The sequence below is a fragment of the Ovis canadensis genome, chromosome 11, assembly GCF_042477335.2.
Source record: "Ovis canadensis isolate MfBH-ARS-UI-01 breed Bighorn chromosome 11, ARS-UI_OviCan_v2, whole genome shotgun sequence".
Lineage (NCBI taxonomy): Eukaryota > Metazoa > Chordata > Mammalia > Artiodactyla > Bovidae > Ovis > Ovis canadensis.
The window spans coordinates 59,786,616-59,806,826 of NC_091255.1; the positions used below are offsets into that span (position 1 = coordinate 59,786,616).

General features: G+C 60.2%; 1 protein-coding gene across 6 annotated transcripts in view; it reads right to left on the reverse strand.

The window, feature by feature from the left end:
* BAIAP2 (BAR/IMD domain containing adaptor protein 2) overlaps window positions 1-20,211 on the reverse strand; it is a 63,932-nt gene that overhangs the window by 21,592 nt on the left and 22,129 nt on the right. For all 6 annotated transcript variants that reach the window (XR_011247187.1, XR_011247186.1, XM_069543823.1 and 3 more), the window contains exons 4-6: window positions 4,574-4,635; window positions 4,012-4,083; window positions 3,324-3,461 (exon numbers count right to left, since the gene is read on the reverse strand). Coding sequence is in view for 4 of the 6 variants with exons in the window: in XM_069543823.1 (XP_069399924.1) it covers window positions 3,324-3,461; window positions 4,012-4,083; window positions 4,574-4,635 (272 nt within the window). In the remaining 2 variants the exon portion in view is untranslated. The remainder of the gene's footprint in view (window positions 1-3,323; window positions 3,462-4,011; window positions 4,084-4,573; window positions 4,636-20,211) is intronic.

Here is a 20,211-nt window from a genome sequence, read left to right on the forward strand (position 1 = left end):
TTCTAACAGTCACGGTGCCCCCTTGGAGGCCGAGGACTCCTACCTAATCAGAGCTGGGCTTGGGGTGGGGCCGAGGGAAACAGAAACGGAAGAAATCCTTGGCCAGGTCCTGCAGGATCTGTGAGGGGGACGCGTACCCAGAGTCTGGCCAGCCCCACCTTCCCAAAGGGCTTGACCTGGGACGGCTCATGGCACAGCCACACCCCAGCCCAGACCCTTCTGTCAGAAGCCCTGGAGACCACCGAGAAGCCAGCGGGGCAGCTGCCCATCAGAATCACCTCGAAGTTGGAGAACCTGACGCTCAGGCTACGATACAGCTATGCACCCAGGCCTGGGGAGGAGGACCCCAGGCCAGAGACGGCGCCAGACAAGGCCTGTGACCACACACTGTCAGACACGCGGTGCGTCCTCCACGACCGCCCCCTGTGGCACTTCTGCGCCTGTGAGCACAGCGGTGACCAGAGGTGTGGAGCGTGACCTCACCACGTGGTCAGCACTTGGGGCGCTCCCTACTTCTAGAAAAAAGCCTGCGTCCTAGTTTGCGCCCCAAATGCCTCTAAGTGCCTAATTCCTGACCTAAAATCAGTTCTCTTCATGGAAATCCCAAAACACAGTCTCAATTACCAGCAGTTCCTGAAGCTGGCCGGCTCTGACCCAGTCCCCGTCACGGGGAACCCGTCACAGACTGACTGGCGGTCAGTCTCCCCCCGCACCACCCATGGAGCGTGACCCGCGGGCACAGCCCCACCTCAGTGCTCAGCGCAGACGGGCCACTCGGCAGCAGTGGCGCCTTGGGGAAGCGTGTGGCTGCTCCAAGGGTTGACCTCTGCCTGGCAGGTGCCCAGAAGCCTCTCTACCCTCCCTGGTGAGTGTCCTGTCCACACTGAGGTCTAGTCAGAAGCGGAACATGTGGGCCAGGGGCTCCAGAAGGCTCACAGGTGACCCCAGGGATTGCGCCAGGCAAGCCCACCTGTCTCAGGAGCTCTGGGCGCACACCCAGAGCTGGACACCAGAGCCACAGGGCTCCATCAGTCTGGGTGCCCCATCTCCTCTGCCAAGGGGTGTCACAGTTCAGGTCAGCCCAGGCTGTGGCTTGGGGATGCCCAGGTGGGGCCCCTGTGCCAGCCATGGGGCTTGGGATCACCCCTACCTGCACATACTGCCCACTGTGGCACATACTGCCCACTGGGCCACACGTGGCCCAGACCCCGGTGAAGGTCCCAGGGTGCAAGAGACTCTGGGGACACAAAGAGGCTCCGAGGGAGCCAGGGGTCGCCAGTGCCTGGGGTCCTTGCCCACTTCCCCAGGGGTCCACAGTCCGGAATCCACCCCCACTCGGTGACAGTACACGAGTACTCCTGCTTGCAGCGAGCACGTCTAGCGGCAGAGTCTACTGCGGTCCAGGTGAGGCCGGGCTCTCCAGGGCAGGGCCGTGAACGACAGTCTGGATGGGCGGAGCTGCCCCCACGGCTCATCTGCTACTGGGTGGCCTGTGTGGGAGCACTGCGGGTGGAGGGGCGTTCTAAGAAACAGACGGGGAGGGCAGAGTCCTGCTCCCCCCTCAGTAAGTCTTTAACAAGCCATTTCCTGTAACTCGCAGGACCTTGACCAAGGCAAAGGGCCAGGCCAACTCAGCACGCCTGCCCTGCCAGCCAGGCACTCTTCCCAGGGAAACGGTGGGGAGGGGAGGGCTGTCACACCAGAAGGGCCCAGGGCCTGTCCAGCCCCCAGCAGCCGCACCTCAAAGCAGACATCGGAGCCTGGCTCCTGGGCCAGGTCTGCAAAGGTTCCAAGAATCAGAACAGCCCCAGGTGCTGAGGGGCCCTCAGATGCTCGGGTGGGCTGGGCATCCCCACAGGACACCAGGCAGACCAGAGCTGTCCACGGGACCGGCAGCTGGTGTCCCTTCCACCGGCTCAGAGCACACCAAGCGCCCGCCCCCTGCCGCACAGACATGGGGTGAGGGACTCTGACGACCCCCAGCCTGGCCTCTCAGGGTCAGCGTCACCGGGGAACAAGAAACACTCGTCGGCCTGCCGCTCTGCTTCCTGCCCTTAGAAGACAGCTGGAACAGCATCACGTACTGCCTGTTACCACGTGAGCAGCCTGCGCTGGACGCCGGGAGGGACAGGGTGGAACACAGCCCTACTCCGCCCCTGACAGAATAACCGAGGCTACTAACACTGCAATAGCACCCTCAGGAGGCTAAGGCGCAGGTAGTGAAGAGGGATGGGGGTGGGCTTGGGAAAGTGAAAGATGCTAGAGAGAGGCTGGAGCTGGGTTATCACTGCAACTCTGTGAGAAACTCGTGAGGAAGGGGCTGCAGAAGCCTGCTCCCCTGCAGGCGTGGCTGCTTCCCGCATGGCGGGTTGCGGTACTCAGCTGTCACCCCCTGTCCATCCTCTCCACCAGGAGCCCCAGGCGCAGAGGGCGCAGAGGCCGGGCCGCTCTGGGGGAGCAGGGGGCCTGCTTGTCCACACCTTACTCAAGTGGCCAGGAGCCGCCTCGTGGCCCCGGATGGCTCCAGAGGTGCTTGAGGGCAGTGGTGTTGGCACCAGGGTTCATGCCATGCAGGGAGGCCCTGATGGTGTAGGTGGTGCCCCCAGACTTGCTGCCCTGATGGCCGGCAGGAAGAGCAGGGCTTTAGGAGCGGAGGGTCCACCCCAGCGGTCACCCCATGCTTGTGCCCAGGAGAGCTTCCACTGCTGACCGGGTTGGGGGGTGGCTGTCCTGTTTCTCCTCCTCGGACGCACGACCTTGGAGAGCAGCGTCTGGGCCCGATCTATGTCAACTGGCGGTGGGGTTCTGGTGAGTCAAGTGTATCGGGGCCATGCCTGTCACAGGCCATGCTGTCCTAATTCCTTGCCCCCTCCCCAGCACACAATGCCTGCAACCAGGGCTGTGCCTCCTGTGTCCTGCAGTGCCATCTGCCTCACACCGCAGGGCCCCCAAGATGCTGAACGGGCCAGTGTCTGCCTGCTGGAGGCTCTGAGCCCACGCTGGGCGTGGGCATTCGTGAGTAGCAAATCAGAGTAGCGGTCTGAGGTCTCTCTTGGAGGCAGGAAGGTTCCTTGTGGGTTCTGTTCCTTTGGCGGAGAGCCATGGCACCCACCGAGGCTGCAGGACGGGGCTGCCAGCTCTGGGATGTAGGGCACCCCCACTGGAAATCCCCGAGGAGAGTGGAGCCTGGGTCTGATCCATCAGGAGGGCCTGCCCTTCACTGCTCTCTGAAAGGACCGAGAGTCCTGACACCGTAACAGGGGCCCGAGCCCTCCGGCGTGTCCCTGCAGGCAGAGCGCCCAGCCCGTGCAGCTGAGTCCTACCTGCAGCTCCTTGTCCGAGTATTTCTGCGGGTTTTTGCTCCCTTGGCTCTTTTTGCGGAGTTTCTTCAGCTCAGCTTGGCACTTGTCCAGTGCGTCACCTTTGCTCCTCTGCTCCGTCTGGTATTTCTTCAGTGCAGCCTGAGAAACAAATGCCAAAACAATGCAGGCAGTGAGCCAGCGTGCCCCTCCCGCTCTCCACAGGGCCACAGCAGCCCAAGCGCGTGGATGGCAGGACCTGCGCACCCTGGAGATAAAGATCAGGGCTGGGACTGCCAGCTGGGCTTCCCTCTTCCACCCCAGGGCGGGAAGGGTGTGAATTCGTGTCATGAGCACTGGCTGACCCCTCGCCCTCCTGGTAGACCTGGGGGAGGGGACGGGACCAGGAAACTCATGACAGCAGGTCAGACGTGTTCGTGCAGGTTCCACACTATGGCCACTGCACATCATCGTTTTTACTAAAAGCAGCTGAGAGGCAGGGGCAGAGGACCAGGGCACGCGGGGCATCCGATGCAGGAGTCTACCCACGGGGTCACGTTTGGTCTCAAAGGGGTACGAAACGTCAGAGGAGCTGCGGGAAACCACAGGACGCAGAGCTCACGGGAAGCTGGAAACCCCTTGGACCGAGGGAAGTGCTCACACAGAGCCCGAGCAGGGCAGGCAGACCAGCAGGTACGCGTGGGCTACTTACACTCAGGTACCGGGAGTCCAGCTCCACCTTCTGCTCCAGCTGCGTGAGCAGCTCGTTGTGAAAAGACTTCAGCTGGTATGGAGAGAAAACAGAGGTTAGCTCTAACGTACGCCCCGAGGGAGGGAGCCGCCTAGGAGAGGGGGCCGGTCGCCATGACAAGGGTGCCCAGGACGCTGGGTACCCCCATGGGAGAGAGGAGCTGTCTGACCCGTGAGCCAATGACCCTGGTGGCCCCGCGGAAACAGGCGGCCCCGGGAGAGAGTGCTGACCTGGAGCCTGGCCTTCGTGGCCAGCTGAGTGTGAGACCCCATCTGGCCTGCGCCCTGTTCTCTCAGGTCCTCCTGTATACCCCTGGGCCTCACGATGGTCACCGCCTTCATAGGTGACTTCTGTCTTGGGCCCTGGGTGTGCCCCAGACCCGAGTGTGACCCAGGGCGGCACAGGCCTCCCTAGGGGATGCACGGCGAAGCACACGCTCACCTCCTCCCCTGCCCTCCGACAGCGCCGGCCCACCTGCAGCTGCCCCTCCCTCCCCGGGCCTCCCTGGGAGGCTGCGACTCACCATTTCTTCCAGCTGATTCTGAATCTGCCTGTGGACTTCGGCCATCTGGAAGAGAACGTCCCCTGGAAGGCAGAAGGCAGGAGAGAAAAGCAGAAGGGAAGCGAGAGCCTCAGAATCACTGCCCCATCACCCCTCCATGGCTGGGGAGCACACACTGGCGGGCTGGGCACTGGGGTTGCAGTGGTCTGGGGACCGGCAGGTGGGCAGGGGTGCCCTGGGGGCAGGGGGAGGGGTGCCTCTCCAGGTGATGCCACCCAGAGAGATGGGAAATTCTAGAACAAGGACGCACAGTTGCTTGGTGTCTCTGGGGGCTTGCGGGTATCTGCATCGGAGCCGAGGTTCACGGTAGAGGTTGGATGAGAGGCCCTACTTTTGCAGGTTTCAACCCTGCCTGCGATCCCACGAGCACTGGCATCTCCTCTCACTCGCAGGCGCCAACTACCACTGGCCCACCCACCTCGGGCCCAGGCAGAGGCGGCAGCCTCAACGAGTAGCCCGTGTGTCCTGGGACATGGTGCGGAAGGCGGGGTGACTGCAGAGGGACGGACCCCATGGCCCAAGACACGCTATGGTCAGCAGAGCCCCAACACCCAGCACCCCAATTCAACGCCATGGTATCGAAGCTCCAGGCTGGGGCACACACAACAACTGCCTCCAGTGACCCTCGGGGCCACCGCCCACACCCACCGAGTCAGCACAAAGGACCTCCCTGGACAAATGGCTCACTTCCTCCCCGGCAGAGTGGGTCTGGAACGGGCAGTGTGGGCTGCATTCATTTCACTGGCAAGTATTTGCTAAACAGGTGCTGACCACGCACTGTGACCACATGGAGGAAGGCCTGTCCCTGCCCTTGGGACCTGCTGACTAAGTGTCCCGGAGGTGCTGCCTACACCAGGATGTCCCTCCCCTCATGGCCAGGCCACTCAGGGCTCACATGATCCAGAGAATTCTTTGGGGGGCAGCCATGAGGAGCAGCCCTGGTCTCCACAAGGCTTGCTAGAAAGCAGAACAGTTCCTGTGGCTCCTGCCCTAAAGGGACAATGCTGTCTGCCCTCCAAGGTCACATGGATGGCAGGCAGGTGATCCCCGGGGTCATGTTCCCTCCCAGAAACACAGTGGGCTTTGGGAGAAGCCAGCTCCTCCTGGTCATCAGGCCATTCTACCAGCTGCTCTCAGCCCTGATGACCACAGGGCATGGTGACCACTGACCACACGTGGTTAGATCTCCACCAATCCTTGGGGCAGGCTGCCCAAGGTCAGTGGGCTGTTAGGTGGCTGCAGTGCCCACTTCCACCCTGCAGGCCCTGGAGCCCTGCCTCCTGTCTGAGTTCTGAGTTCTCACTCTCAGCGTGCTGCTGGACTGAGATCCCAAAAGACAGGCTTCGCCTTGGACATACGGATGTCTATTGAGGGAGGAGGAAGAGAGGAGAGTGCCTCTGAAGGAGCCCCAGGGTCATCTGGCGGCTGGGAGGAGCTGTCGTGTGCTAGGGAACAGGCCCTGCAAGGCCAACCGCACATCCCCATCAGGAGACATGGTGGGGGGCAGTGGTTTTCCTGGTGGTCTAGTGGTTCAGTTCAGTCGCTCAGTCGTTTCCGACTCTTTGCGACGCCATGAATCAGAGCACGCCAGGCCTCCCTGTCCATCACCAACTCTCGGAGTTCACTCAGACTCACGTCCATCGAGTCAGCAATGCCATCCAGCCATCTCATCCTCTGTCGTCCCCTTCTCCTCCGGCCCCCAGTCCCTCCCAGGTTAGGACTTGGCACAAATTCAACCCCTGGTCTGGGAACTAAGATCCTGCGAGCTGTGGGGTGCAGCCAGAAGGGGAGACAAGCATGCTGGCAGGGCCCCTTGGCCATGGGGCAGGATCATACATGGCTGGGGTTCACCAGGCCCTGGGCTGAATGTCCAGCCTGCCACCTGCGCCGGTGGAGAGGAGACCCCCTCCCAGGCAATACGTGAGGAAACACAGACCCCAGGCTGGCTTCCTCTCTCCCGTGTGGAGAGAGGAAGACGCCCAGACCCAGCCTGAGGCTGCGAAGGGTGCTCGCGGGCAGGGCCCGCACCACAGTGCGTGAGCGCGAGTGAGCACGTGGGTGTGAACGCACTGCCTGTGTGGGTGTGAGTGGGGAAAGGCGTGTGCATGTGGGTACATGGGGTGTGTGTGGGAGTGAGTGCCTGCATGAATGCAGAGAGAGTGGGTGTGAGCGTGTGTGGCCATGTTGCACGTGGGTGTGGAGTGGGCACACTTGTGGCTGTGTGTGTGAACCTCCGTCTCCCTTCTCTCTCCCAACAGCACCCCAGGGCTATATTCCCATAGACAAGCGGCTCCAGGAATCTAAGTGACCAGAGGGACCAGGGCTGGGCCACACAGGGTCTGCCTCCAGGACCATGCTCACCCATGAGCAGGGGATGAGAGGATGGGGCAGGGAGATGCCACAACAGGGGCAGACCCTGGAGCTCCCGGGACACGACCCCCAACCCAAGATGATAAACGTTACTGAGCCACCAGGACGCCAGCTCTGGGACCAGGGTACGGGGGACATCCGTTTGGGACCAAGAGTCCCTGGAAGTCACTTCCTTCAGGGTCCAAAGAACAGCCTGACCTTGTGTCTGATGGTGCTGTCTGGCGGAGGGTGACAGGGAGGGGCAGTGCCTGGGGACGAGAAGGCCCCGCCTCAACCGTGCCCGCCCGTGGTCAGCATGGTTGATGGTCAACCACACGCCCAGGGCTGAGCTGAGGTCGACCTGGCCCAGCAGGATACTGCTCAAGTCTTACTCATCCTCTCCTAGCCCTGATCCACTTCTCCACCCCAATCCCAGGGGCCTGGCCAAGGACAACAAGGGACAGAAGGTTCCTGGTCCCCGTCCTTGGCTGAAAACGAGCCACTGAGACAAACAGAAGCAGGTAGCCCAGAGGACAAGGCCAGGCTGCCGCCACCCTGACCCGCCTGGCACAGACCTGCAGCTCCCGAGCAGGGTAAGGATCCCCCAGATCTGATCTGCTCCATGGGGATACTGTCCTGTGTCAAGAATGTGTGCAGCGAAGTCTGGACCCACAGGTCACCCTCGGGCCCCAAGGGCTCTCTCAAGTGACACGAAGTCCATAAATAACACAGAGCAAGTGGCGTTGTCGGCCATACTTGAGGCCCCAGAATCATAAGTTAACATCCGGATCAAACTGAAAACACGTATTTCCTTGAAAGGCTGTACACAACTAATTCAAGACCATTTGAAAAAAGGCAAAAAGAACAAAGAGCAAATCCTTTAAAAAAGGAATTTTTGTTGCCAAGAAGAGTATGCAGAGATTCTCGAGGATTCTGGCCCCTGCACCCAGGCTCCACCAATGTACTGGGACGCACCGAATCGCCTCTGCTGGCCAGAGGCCCCACCTGTCCCCGGGGAGCATGCAGGGAACAGCAACATGGCTCTGAGCTAAAAGCCAGTGGTTGCACAAGCTGGTCCACTCGGGGAACTTATACAGTGTGTTTTACAAGCCACTGCAGTAAGTCCCGTGAACACGTCTGCAAGGTGGCGGTGTGAGCGTGTGCGAGCCACTGGGTGGTGGACCCGGAGCATCATGGGGGCACTGGGCCAGCTGCAGGAGATGGTCACCCCACCCCAAGATGAGACTGTGCCCTGAACTCGGCTCCCCAGGAAAGCTGGGAGCCTCAGGCGTCGGTGTGAAGACTCACTGGTCCTTTTTTACCCAAGTCCCTTCCGGGTCCTAGGAGGTGGGCTAGTGAAGGTCCTTGGAGCCAGGGGGCCAGCCAGAGACGCATCCCGCCCCTGGGTTCCTTGTGCCTCCCCGCTTCTTTGAGCTCAAAGGACAGCACGAGGGGGCACAGCTTTGCAGGCCCACCCCGCCCAGGGAGGAGGAGGCCGCGGGCTTTGAACCAGGCCTGTTTGGGAATCCAGGTCCGGTTCTACAGCGCAGGTGGGTCCTAAACTCAAAAAAACAGGTTTAAGGTAGCAGCTCAGACCTGGCCTCACCAGAGCAAACAGTGGGTGAGCAGGGTAACCAGCTCAAGTGTTACCAGCTGGTGGGACTGCCAGGGTCCCGAGACATGTGAACACAGGGGGCAGTGGGCAGGTGGCCAGACCCCTGGGTGCTGCAGAGGGGGTGGTGGGCAGACCACCCTGGCACTGAGGAGGGTTCGAGCGTGGCCCTTTGGGAGCAGAGACAGGAGAAGGGCACACACGGGTGCCACGAGGCTTCACTGGGGACAGAACCACGTCAGAAACACACACAGGCACCTGAGAACTGGGCGACGCCCTCCTCGGCCCTGCCACCCAGTGTTTACCCTGCGAGGAGGCCGCCAGGTCAGTGGTGAGTCACCTCCGGCTGCACACCCTTCAGCTCTGAGTTTAAAAATTCCTGATACTCCCGGTAACCTCATCAAACACCCGCCTCCCGGCTTTGGGTTAAGCATGGAATCCGGTACACACGGCAGCTCCCTGCCCCCAGGGGAAGGTGGGGGCTGGGGCAGTGTGTACAGACACACACACACATATCAGCACACGAGCTGTGCTTCCTCACAGACACAAGCAATGTGCCAGTCACCACCTTTCCCTCCATCACAGTCTGGCTGGTGGTGCAACCAGGACAGGACAACGTCAGGACAGTCGCCGCCCACTTTGCTCTGTATACCTGGGGCTGGGAGCCCAAGCAGCCTGCAGATGGTGTGTGGGCCCCTGAAAAGAGGCAGGGCGGCAGCCTTGGGAGCCAGGCAGGGCCCTTGTCCCTCAGGGTGGTGGCCTTGTCCTGGGTGACAGACACGAAAAGAACTGGTCTAGCCTCTTAGTAGGGACGTGGCCCCCAACAGGGACACAACCCTGGAGCCGGGGTGGCTGGAGAGCCCCGGCCTGTGGGGGCCTCAACAGGCCACTCTGTCCTCAAGGGCAGTCACAAGGTCGAGCAACCGCCGCTCCTAATTCCAGAAGGTTCTCGTCACTCCAGAAACCTGTTCCCATCAGCAGTCACTCCCCTTCCCCTCCAGCCCTGGGCAACAACTCATCTAGTGTCTATACAGATCCCCCTGTTCAGGCTGTTTCGTATCAAGGGAATCCCATGATGCAGACCTTTGTGTCTAGCTTCCTCACTAAGCATGCTTTTGGTTTTTTAGGCTCACCGGCGGCACTGTGTCAGGGCTTCATTCCCTCCCTAGTCGGATGACATTCCAGGGAAGAGACCACACTTTATTTAGTCATCCACTGATGTCCGCCGGTGGACATTTGGGTGTTTCCACTTTCGGGCTGTTACAAACACTGCTGCTGTGACAATCAGCTCTCTCCTTAGGAAGCAGTTTTATAACAACCCTAAATTCTGTTTGTAAACAATCTTCATAACACGATTTTTGAGGTTTTTCCCATCTTCTTAGAGAAAGAAAGTCCACCAGCCAGCAGATCTGGGGTGGGGGCTGGGGAGTTGAGTAAACAGGGGGCCTCTGGCCAGCACCATGACCACGTAAGGGGCTGGAGCCTCAGTGCTGCCAGGCCCTCTGAGGTTCCTTCAGACCCAGTGTCCCTCCCAGGCACCCACTGCCATCTCTGCAGGGCCTGCTCCCTGCTCCAGGCTCGTCCAAATCTCCTGGGAAGACGAGGCTGCAGATACTAATAGGAATTGATTCTACAACGAGGAGCCTGCCTCTCCAGCAAGTCGGGGTGACTCAGCATCCCCGTTGCTTCAGAGCTCAACCAGGAGGGTGGGGGCTGTCCCCAGGGAAGACTTTGCCCCCCCCACCCTAGTAGGAGCTAGCTTCTACCAAACCCAGGGATCGTGAGCCAGGGAAAGCACCAGGGCTGTCACTCTGCTTCTATTTCACCACTGATACCAAAAAATTCCCAACAGATTCTTAAAAATGGTACACAGCCCCTGGCAAGAACCTCAGTTCAAGGACAAGGTGGAAGGGCCCGGCATCAGCCAGGGTGAGTGTTGGCCAGCGCCTGGGGCCCAAAGGCACCCACCAAGGGGAGAGAAGGCAGAACCTAGAGACCTCGCCAGCACAGACGCAGCGTGGGGATGTGCCGGAAGGTGAGGGCACGGCTGAGGAAAAGGGGGCCCTGGTGTGGGAAGGCCCCACACCTGAGAGGACGGCAGCGGGGCAGACCCTGAGCAGAGCAGCGTGAGCAGGACCAAGGCCCACAGGAGGCCAAGGGCTGGAGCTGCTCGCTTGGAGCTCCAGGCCAGGTCTGGACGCCCAAAGGGCGGGGCCCTGCTGTGATACGGGAGGAGCGGCAAGAGTCAGGAGTGAGATGTCTTCACTCACTTTATACGTGTTCGGGGATGTAGGACCCACCGCTGATATCTCAGATCTCCGAAACATTCAAGTGTTTCCCCAAACTGGGATCTTTGGGAGAAGATAAAAGAGTCCAGGAGACTAGAGAAAGTTACATGTACCAGATGTTTAAAAGGCACAGACTCTAGAAACTGCAGGCTGGTGTCTTGATGTGGGAGTTGTTACTGTGACGAAGGTGACCTGCTCGCAGCCTGGGGCACTCGCTCACCTTCATCTTACCCCTCTGACGGCTGTTCCGTGAGCAGGTGCCGCTGCAGGTGAGACAGTTAACCAGACGCCCTGCCTTTGTGATGGCCATGCTCTTTCTCGGGAGAGGAAGACAAACCATGGGCCGGTGAGGAATGGGGTGGAGTGAAGGGCGAGTGGGCCAGGCAGGTCAGGAAGGAGAGCTGCCTGCGGGCCAGGAGGACAAAGGAGGCCTGTGGCCCTGGATGACCCAGAGATGGCGGGGTGGAGTTCGGCAGGGAGGCTCATCTCACTGATTCTTAAGCCTGAAGTCAGCCCAGGTGCAGCCCTGCCTCCCATCCGAGCTCCACAAGACATCAGGCAGTCCCCCAGGGCACTGAATGCTGACCCTTAGGGGACTTGAATGGAGGCCAGTTCTGTAGCCACACCCAGAGGTTCCACCCACAGCCCTTCGAACAGTGTGACCGTCAATCTGTTCTCATCGGCACTGAAAAGACAAAACACTTCTCCCAGCTCCACCCTCCAAACCTCCCAAAAGCCTCAAAAATAGCGAAGCAAGTACCCACTCACCCTCCACCAGGCTCCCCAGCTCTCTTCCCAACACACGAACATTATGTACCGCGCATACACTTTTTGGCTGAACCATCCAAGACAGTAGTGAGCACCGTGGTGTGGCCAGCAAGTCAGCTTCTACAGCTGGAGCTCGTGACTCATGTGTACAGGCCTGCGGCCATCCTGACCCAGGGAGGGCGGCCACTGACACAGACCCTCTTCCTTAGCACCTGCATCGCGGGGCCTGGCACCCTGATGTGCCACCGCCTGAGAGCTACTCCCCAACCCAGGACCGCACGCCCAGCTTTTCAGGTCTTTCTCTCAATAAATCAGCATTCTGTTTATCTAAATGCTGCTCCGTGAGCATCTGGAACAAGTCAGTCATAAACAGGCTAAGTCACGGGTTACGAGGAATTAACCTCCAGCGGCACCAGAATTCTTATCTCTCCTCCGGGAGTCGGGAGTCTTCAGCCTCTTAAATCCAGAAGAGTCCTCTCCACTTGCATCTCTGACAACGCTGACATTTTTAAAGACTAAGGCTGCTTTTCTTTTTTTTGCAAAAAAAAAAAAAACCATGTTCTTATAATCTGCAAATGACAAGAAGCTGAGGGGGAGTGGGGATCTGGGAGACTGGGAACAAGCCAGGATGGTGGGAGGGGTGGCCCTCGTCCCCAGGGTCTGGCCGTTCACAGGCCGGCGTCTAGCAGACCTCGGCAGCTCCACTCCCCCTCTGTGAGCTGAGGGGGCAGACTCCACTTGAGGGCCCCTCCCAGGCCACAACACTAGGCTCCTTATCCCAAAGGAGTGAAGACAGGATTTCAGGAAGGATTTGAGTTCTCACCCACTTAGGCTTAAAAAAGAACACGTTTTTTTGCCAAAGCAACACAGGCCTGAGGAAACCAGCTTCGCACTGGCTCCCATGGAGACGGCCAGTGGCCTGAGCTGACCCCCAGCAAAGGGTAGCGACAGCGTGGGATGAAGAGGTTAAAGATCTGGCTGCCAGACCCCAAGGCTAAGCACACTGCATGGAGGGCCAGTCCCCTCTCCATAACACTGTGACTGTCATAGGAGAGCAATGCTTCCAATGTCAGTGTCCAGGGGGCAACCCAGTGAAACTTCTAAAACCTGATTTACATGAGGAGGAGGAGAAGGCTGGGGCCCCAGGGTGGGGGAGGTCACAGAGGGCAGTTCCCATCTCTGGAAGATACAGGTGCGCTGAGCCCTGGCTGGGGGGTAGGGAGGGAGTCCAATAACCACCTATGGAGCGGCCTCCCCAGGGACCCACTGCCACACAGCAGGACCACCTCCCAGAGCACAGACTAGCCTCTACCCTGGTGTGTGTCCACCAGCTGGGGGATGTCTATCACAGGGGCGACAGGTTCCAACAGTCCGGGCATCCCAGGAAAAGGGCTCCAGGCCTGGGCTGACCTGTCTCATCGGTTATGTGTACACATTTGTACCCCATCCCAGGATTAAATCAATGAGACCACAAGTCTCTTGATTAGGGGGCTGGACTGGCAAAGCTCACGGCACAGTCCCCGCCCCAGAGAAAGAGCCAGCAAGTGCCTGCCCCCGACAGTAACAGTGACCTTGACAGCCAAGCATCTGGGTGCCATTCATCTAGACATCAGAGGTCCCACCACACCCTCCTTTAAGCGGGAGGATGGCAGGTGTAGTGGTTCAGGAACTGGGCACCAAGACAGGCCGTCGTTCTGCAGAGCCCAGCCCCAGCAGGCAGGAAGGTACCACCCACCTGTGGTGCCCTTTTCTCTCCAGTCTATGCCCTTCTTCCCTGGTGACCATGTCTGGCTGGGGCAGGGGTCTTGACTGTATGCTCTCTTCCTCACCACCCTACCCCACACCTGTGTCCTTCCCACTGAAAGAGGGCTGTGCCAGTCCCCGACCCTGGCTGTGAGACGAGCCTTGCATAAAGCCCTGTGGACAAGAGCACAGGGTAGGGGGCTCTTGGAAAGGCACAGTGTGGAGTTCAGGGGAGCTGATGCGACAAGAAAGTGGGCACCTTCAGCAGCATCACAAATGTGGGGGACACTGATGAGAACTTGGCTCCCCAGCTGCCTGGACCTGGGCAATGTCCAGTGACCCCAGATGCGCTCCCAGCACATGAGGCTTCTAGGATGGACCTGAACACATGGGAAAGACGGGAATGTCCAGCGTGGAGTCCCTGCCCGCATGGGTCCCTAAGGGCTCCCTGGGCCACCGCAGCCCAGAAGGCCAGTCCTGTAACCTGCTGCTCCCCGCCCCCAGCAGATGTCAAGCTGTGCCACCCTAGGACACGAGCAACCCAGCCAGAGGCGAGACCAAGACTGCACGGCCGTGACTGCAACCACGAGCCTAACTTGTGTGTGCACTCCGGTGGGGAGGGCAGGGTTGCTGGCGTTCCCTACCTCCTCCCAGGCAGAGCCCCATGCCGGAGTAGTCCTCAGCAGCCCCAGATGGTGCTTGAGGCTCAGAGAGGGCCTCCGACCCTACTTGGGAACCAGACCTCCAGCCCCGTCCTCCCAGAGCCAGACTTCAACCCGGCAAGCAGGATGCACCATCACTGCTGAGTGATCATGATGTTCCTCTGGGCCACCGGCAGCCACTGAGGGGCCAAAACACTCGTTTCTTGAGGATCTGTCATTCCAGGAGGTGCCGGAGCTCACGGCCCCTGCCGGTGGCCAAGGGGCTCTGAGCCAAGGGGTCAGCTGCTCAAACTTGGCTGGGAGTGCCCACCGCCTCCTGAAGCCTTCTAAAGCAAATTTCCATAATGCTCAATTATTCTGGTGGCTTCCAGAGCGGAAAGGCGCCTCTGAGAGCTAATTAGCATACGCCTGAACAAGGCACGAATATAGAACTCTCGTTCCAGGAAGACAGACAGCCAAGGGGCTACGGGGACGTCGCGCCGGCTGTGGGAGCCACCAGGATGGGATGCGGAGCTTAGACAGCACCGGGGTACCCCTCTGGGACCAGCCACCAACCCTCCATCCTCCCTGCTGGCCTCAAAGCCTCCAGCTCCTCCCTGGGAGAAGCCGTGTTCTTCTCCTGCCTACAAAATGGCAAAAAATGGCAGGTGGCCAGAGGGGTAACCAGGACAAAAATCGATGGCTGTTACCATGGTGATGATAGCGGACACTGACCCTCCCTGACTGCCGCTCTGAAGCGGAGCAAGACCAGATGGCTCCTTGAGGTCAGTGCTGTGCTCACAGCTGGACACCCGGGCACCTGGGTGTTGTGGAACGAGGTGCCAACCACACATGGCCCAACTGTCCGGGCTGGCCTCCGCCCTACCTGCACTGGGTCAGGTCCTGGACTGGCACTGGCCACTCTGGTAGTCTGCTTGGATCTCAGAAGCTCAGGCCCCACCCCACTCCTCCCAAAACCATATATACATTTGGATGCATCCCTGGCCAATTCACAGGCTCTCAGGCATCCACAGTCACACTGGGGGTTCTCAGGCTGGCCACTCAGGCCAGCTGGGGGTGCTGCTTCAAGGAACTGGATGATGGGGGGCTGTGGAGCAAATGGGTTGAGCCTGGGTGACAGGGAGGCAGGGACTTCAGGTCAACCTGGTGTCCTCTCCCCTCAGTCCCGGCAGACCCTGGTTGTACCAGGTCAAAAAAGGATCAGCAAAGGACCACTTCCTCACTCTCACCTGCAGGGGTCGGGGTGGGGGACTGCAGACACTGAGCGCACTCTGCGGGAGGTACCTCAACTGGGCGGGAGACATGGTGGGGTTGCAGGACTGGGAGCCCCCAGCACCCTCCAGACACACAGGCCCTCGAGTCAGGTTGGCCAGGCCGGGAGAGCCTTTGTGGGCATGCTGCTGCACCTCAGTGTGCCTCTGGCTGCAGACCCCGGACAGGCCACACGTCCGCCCTCGGCAGGAACAAGGCCCAGGCCCGGTCCTCAGAGACCCCATCAGCCCCTCATCACTGCCAGCATGAACACGGCTGAGGGCCCCCTTCCCCTCCTCCCCCGCAGTACCCCCAGGAACCAGGTCAGAGGGCCTGGGGTCCCCTGCCCCCCCTCAGGAGAAGACCTAGCCAGGCACTGCTGTTCCCTGTGAATGTCCCCACCCCAGAGGGGACCCTTGGACACCGAGGAAGCATGAAAACACGCTGAGCCATCTCTCCTGCTACAGCCAAAGCCACTGAGAACAGGCAGATCCAATTAAGACGTTCAGTAATCCCTCCCGACACAGGCTTGAGCCAGCCCCATAAAGCTCTCACCAGGGCGGGCAAAGCGGATACACTGGAGCCCCTAGCCCTTGACACCAGGTATGTGAGTCCAGGGGGCCCTGAGGGGGACCCCTCAGACTGCAGTCCCCCATCCCTGCTCAGCCCCTGTGATCTGTCTAGCATCCACACAAAGCCAAACTTGGAGACAGAGACGCCACCAAAGTCCTGCCTGGTGTCAAGAGGCCTGAAGGAGGCTAAGAGAGCAGAGACCCTGGTCCTGGGGCTCCAGTGACTGTCTGTGTGGCAGCCACTCCTCCTGGGGGCTAACGGATAGCTCCTCCATGTGCTGCGGCGTTTCAGCTGTGAAGGGGAGGTGAAGGCAGGATGCAGGTAAGAAGTCCACTCCAGGCTGGCCTGGGGACGCTGTCCTGCACAGAGGCCTGTGGCCAGCATGGGACCACAGTGTGGGGCGACACGGTCCTGAGTGGGGACCCTCAGGGATGTGAAATGGACACGGCTCCCACTGAGGGGTCTAATAAGTCCTCCAAGAGGTGTCTCGTCAGGAGGGCCCAGCAGTCACAGTCAGGTCCTGTTGTTAGGGTCTGACAGCAGGTGGTCGTGACAGACTTCACCCACAGACGTCACCCACCTGCAGGGGAGGCTGGGACACCCTCGGGCTCCCTGGCCAGGTGTGGCCGGTTCTGCCTGACATGGAAGGGACCAGCCTCCCGGAGGGCACAGGAACCAACCTGGCGGGCAGCCCCCAACCTGTGGATGGCCTGTGGTGCCATCTCAGAACCATCTCTGTGAACAGAATCACCCGGCAACAGTTGTGAAGGTCCTTGGGGCCATGTGGCCCCTGCACTGCAGTGACCCGCACGCAGGGACTGGCCCCCAACGCTGCTAAGCAGGAGGCAGCTGTGGGCAAGTCGGCAGCATCGGCAGGAACCAGAAGAGGTAGCTGGGTCCCACAAGGCCAGTCTCCAAAGGTGGCACAGGATGGCCTGCCTGTTCTTCACTTGGGCAGCCAAGCATGGACGGCAGCCAAATGCTCAGGGGAGTGTTCAGGCCACACCTCAATCCAGTGACTCACTGCCAAACCTGGCCCAGGTTCAGGTGCAGGAGAGCCGCCTCCCTGCCCGAGGCCCCGCCCAGCAGGGAGCTCCTGCCCTCTCCTGGGCATAGGGACGGATCTGGGTACTCAGGGTGCCTGCAAGCATGAACATGCCCAGGTTCACAAACAAGCGAGCTCTTCAAAGGCAGAGAACACAACAGAGGCCTCGGGAGATAGTGAGGGCCAAACAAAACAGCTGCTCGGTCGCTGGCCCTCAGCTGCACAGGCGGACAAGATGGCCAGGGTGAGGCCCTGAGCACAGGCCCCGGACAGTGGCTCTGGAGGGATGGGCCCGCTGTGAAACTCGGCCACGTGCCGAGGAAAGAGGGCTCCAGGCAGGCTGGGCCCTTTGCTAATGACAGCCTCATGTCAGCGCTGCCGGCCAGGAAAGCCTAGAGTGCTCGTGGGAGGTGTCACTTTAGCCTCCCACACAGCCAGAGGAGCCAGCTGACCCCATCTCACACGAATGATTCCAGCACAGAGCACCTGAGTAACCTGCCCACATGTGCACCCTGTGCCCGGAGCCCAGGTGCACAGGGACCCTGGCCTCCACCTCCCACTCCCGCCCGTGCTGGGCTCAGCCCCACTCTGCACAGTCGCTTTGGGGAGCGGAGCCAGGGGCCTGGCTGCAGACAGCTGCCCAGTGGGCTGCTCAGGTGTGCCAGCTCCCTGGGGGCTACTGCACATGGTGGAATGGCTGTCAGGGGGATGGGACGGCGGCCTCGCCTGCACAAAGAACCAGACCAAGATCCACAGTGGCACCCCCAGGAGCCAACACTGGGGAAGAAACCAGCCAGCTGGACAGACGGTGATTCTGCACAAGTGGACATGAGGGTGGAGTAGAGGGCCCGGATGCCAGCCTGCCCGCTGCCTGGACTGGGGGACCTGCGCTTTCAGCAGGGCTTGGGGACAGCTCGCACGGAGGCTGGGTGGAGAAGTGAGGAGGAGCCACGGTGCTCACCCCAGGGGAGCAGTCACAGGGCATGGGTGAGACGCCATACCTGGTCTCTGGCAGCAGGGGACAGGCACTGGGGGATCCCCACCTGCTCTCTCTGCTTGGACATGATTGAGAGGCCCTGTTACTTAAAGTTTAAGGCAGTGGGACACGGCACTGCTGACAGTACCTAGTGGCTCCTGCACTGGCCACCTCCAGGGCTAAAGGAGTTGACCTGGAGACCTGACCTCCCCGACCAGGCCTGGAGCCCACACTGGAGCTCAGACCCGCGCTCTGCCTTGGGCTCCCCACCACGCTGGCTGCCCATGTCGGTGGGGTGGGAGAGGGTGGGACCAGCAAGAGGACACCTGCCCCCTCTACCCTGCAGCCTCCAGGCAGATGGAGAAGCAGGAGAAATGAACGTTTTCACTCTTAGATCTCAGCAACCCCCAAATTTGTGGTCTATGAGCTTGGAGCGTGAGCCTCCACAGAGCGCCGTGACTGGGGTCACCTTGGCTCCTTGGCCTGGGGAAGGCGCAGGTTTGCACACACCGGGGACTGGTCTAGAGCTTTGGACCCAGACAGCATATGCCCTCTGCCCTGAGCTGCCAAAAGCCATGAGGAGAGGGAGCAGATGGGGTCTTCGGCCCAAGTACACAGATCAGAGATGTCATCCCCTGCCGCGGCATGCCCGGACAGAGCAGGGAGGGTGGTGGTCCGGGGATACACCAACCGCAAGTGTGGGTGGCTGCCAGCGGGGAACGAGAGGGAGGTGAGGCAATGAGAAAGGCGGCCGTCCCAGCACCCTGGCTAAGCCACCTGCCTATCAAAGCCGATCCAGAGCTGAGAGGGGGGAAGATGAGACGCTGTCTACACTGTGAGGTCTGCAGCTGCAGCCTCAAGCCACCTTCCCAGCCGTCGGACCAACGGCGGAGCGGCCACTTGCTCTCCATGGGAAAGGGGAACAAAGGGACAGCTGCCCGCTGCTCAGCTGCAGCATGGCGACTGGGCTCTGACCTCTGACCTCCAAAGGCCTCAGCCTTGCTCACAGCAGGAGACTGCACAGCGGAAGCCTCTGCCCTGGCAATGAGAGGTCCAGCTCCGGGGAGTACACTGCGATGGAGGTGTTGGGGGCGCTGTGCTGCTCAAGATCCTTACTCTATGCAGGAAGGACAGGGCACAGGGCTTGCAGAAAGATGAGGGGGTTCGGTCCACTCAGGGTCAGCATGGCTGAATCCCACACCATCCTAGCAGGCTGCCAGCCCTAGGAGCAGAGCCTGAGCCCTACGTGGGAAAGAAAAGGGCTCCTGCCCTTTGTGGGAAAGAAAAGGCAGGAAGAACTGGAAGAACGGGGCAGGGATTGGCAGAGAAAGGAGGGTGACCAGGGAGTGGCCAGGGTGTCTGCCACTGCTTGGCTGGCAATCCCTGACCCCACAGCCGCCAGGGGCCACACCCAGAGGGACCCTGGCGGGAAGCGGGCCATGAGAAGGCAGACAAAGCCCCATCAAGATGACGTCTCTGGTCAGGAGCCCGGCGCCCAGCCCGGGATGCTGCCAGTGTGAACAGAGCTCCCTCCAGGCCGCCACCACGCCTCAGCTGGAGCACCGCTTCCCTGGAGGCACTCGCCCCTTGAGGGCTCTGGCTCATCCCTGGGAAAGCAGAGGTTCCACACCTCTTCCCTCCCCCCCAGGGGAGGAAGGTCTGTTGAGAAGAAAGTGGTCAGAAACTGAGCTTTTCCCCCGGGTTGCAGACAGGAAGGGCGGAGGAAAACGAACTCGGCATGAAACAAAGTAGACTGGAAACAGGACTGGTGGGGACAGGGGTCCCCTCGCAAAGTTCAGCTCATCAGGAAAACGCAACTGCGTGTAACTCGCCATTTACACACTTAGTAACACAAAAACCACACAGAGAAACCAAAGAGGCCGCCATCCCAGGGAGTAAGAGGGACACCTCTTCTACTTACTAATTAGGAAGTGAAGTTACTGAAGACCTGAACAGTTAGAAACCTTGCACCCAGAATCAGAGAACAGTTGCGGAATATAAGTTCTCTTCAAACGTTATAGACATCTATAAATATGGGCCACATCTCATTCGGCCATCAGCACAGGCCCCCCTCCCCAGGGTCCTGATCAGCACTGGGGGAGGGGAGCTCATACAGATGCCCAAGGCCACGGGCAGAGCCAATGGGACCAAGGAGCTGCCAAGAGAACATTTCCTAAGCGACAGTTTCACTGTCGGATACTGTGGCCAAAATGCACCAGGGCACCCCATTCCTGCAACATTACCGCCACAAGCAAAGGATCCCAAATCTGAAAATCTCTACCATTTCTACCAGAGTCTTCAAGCAGGGAGCAGAAGCAAGCAGTGCAGAAGG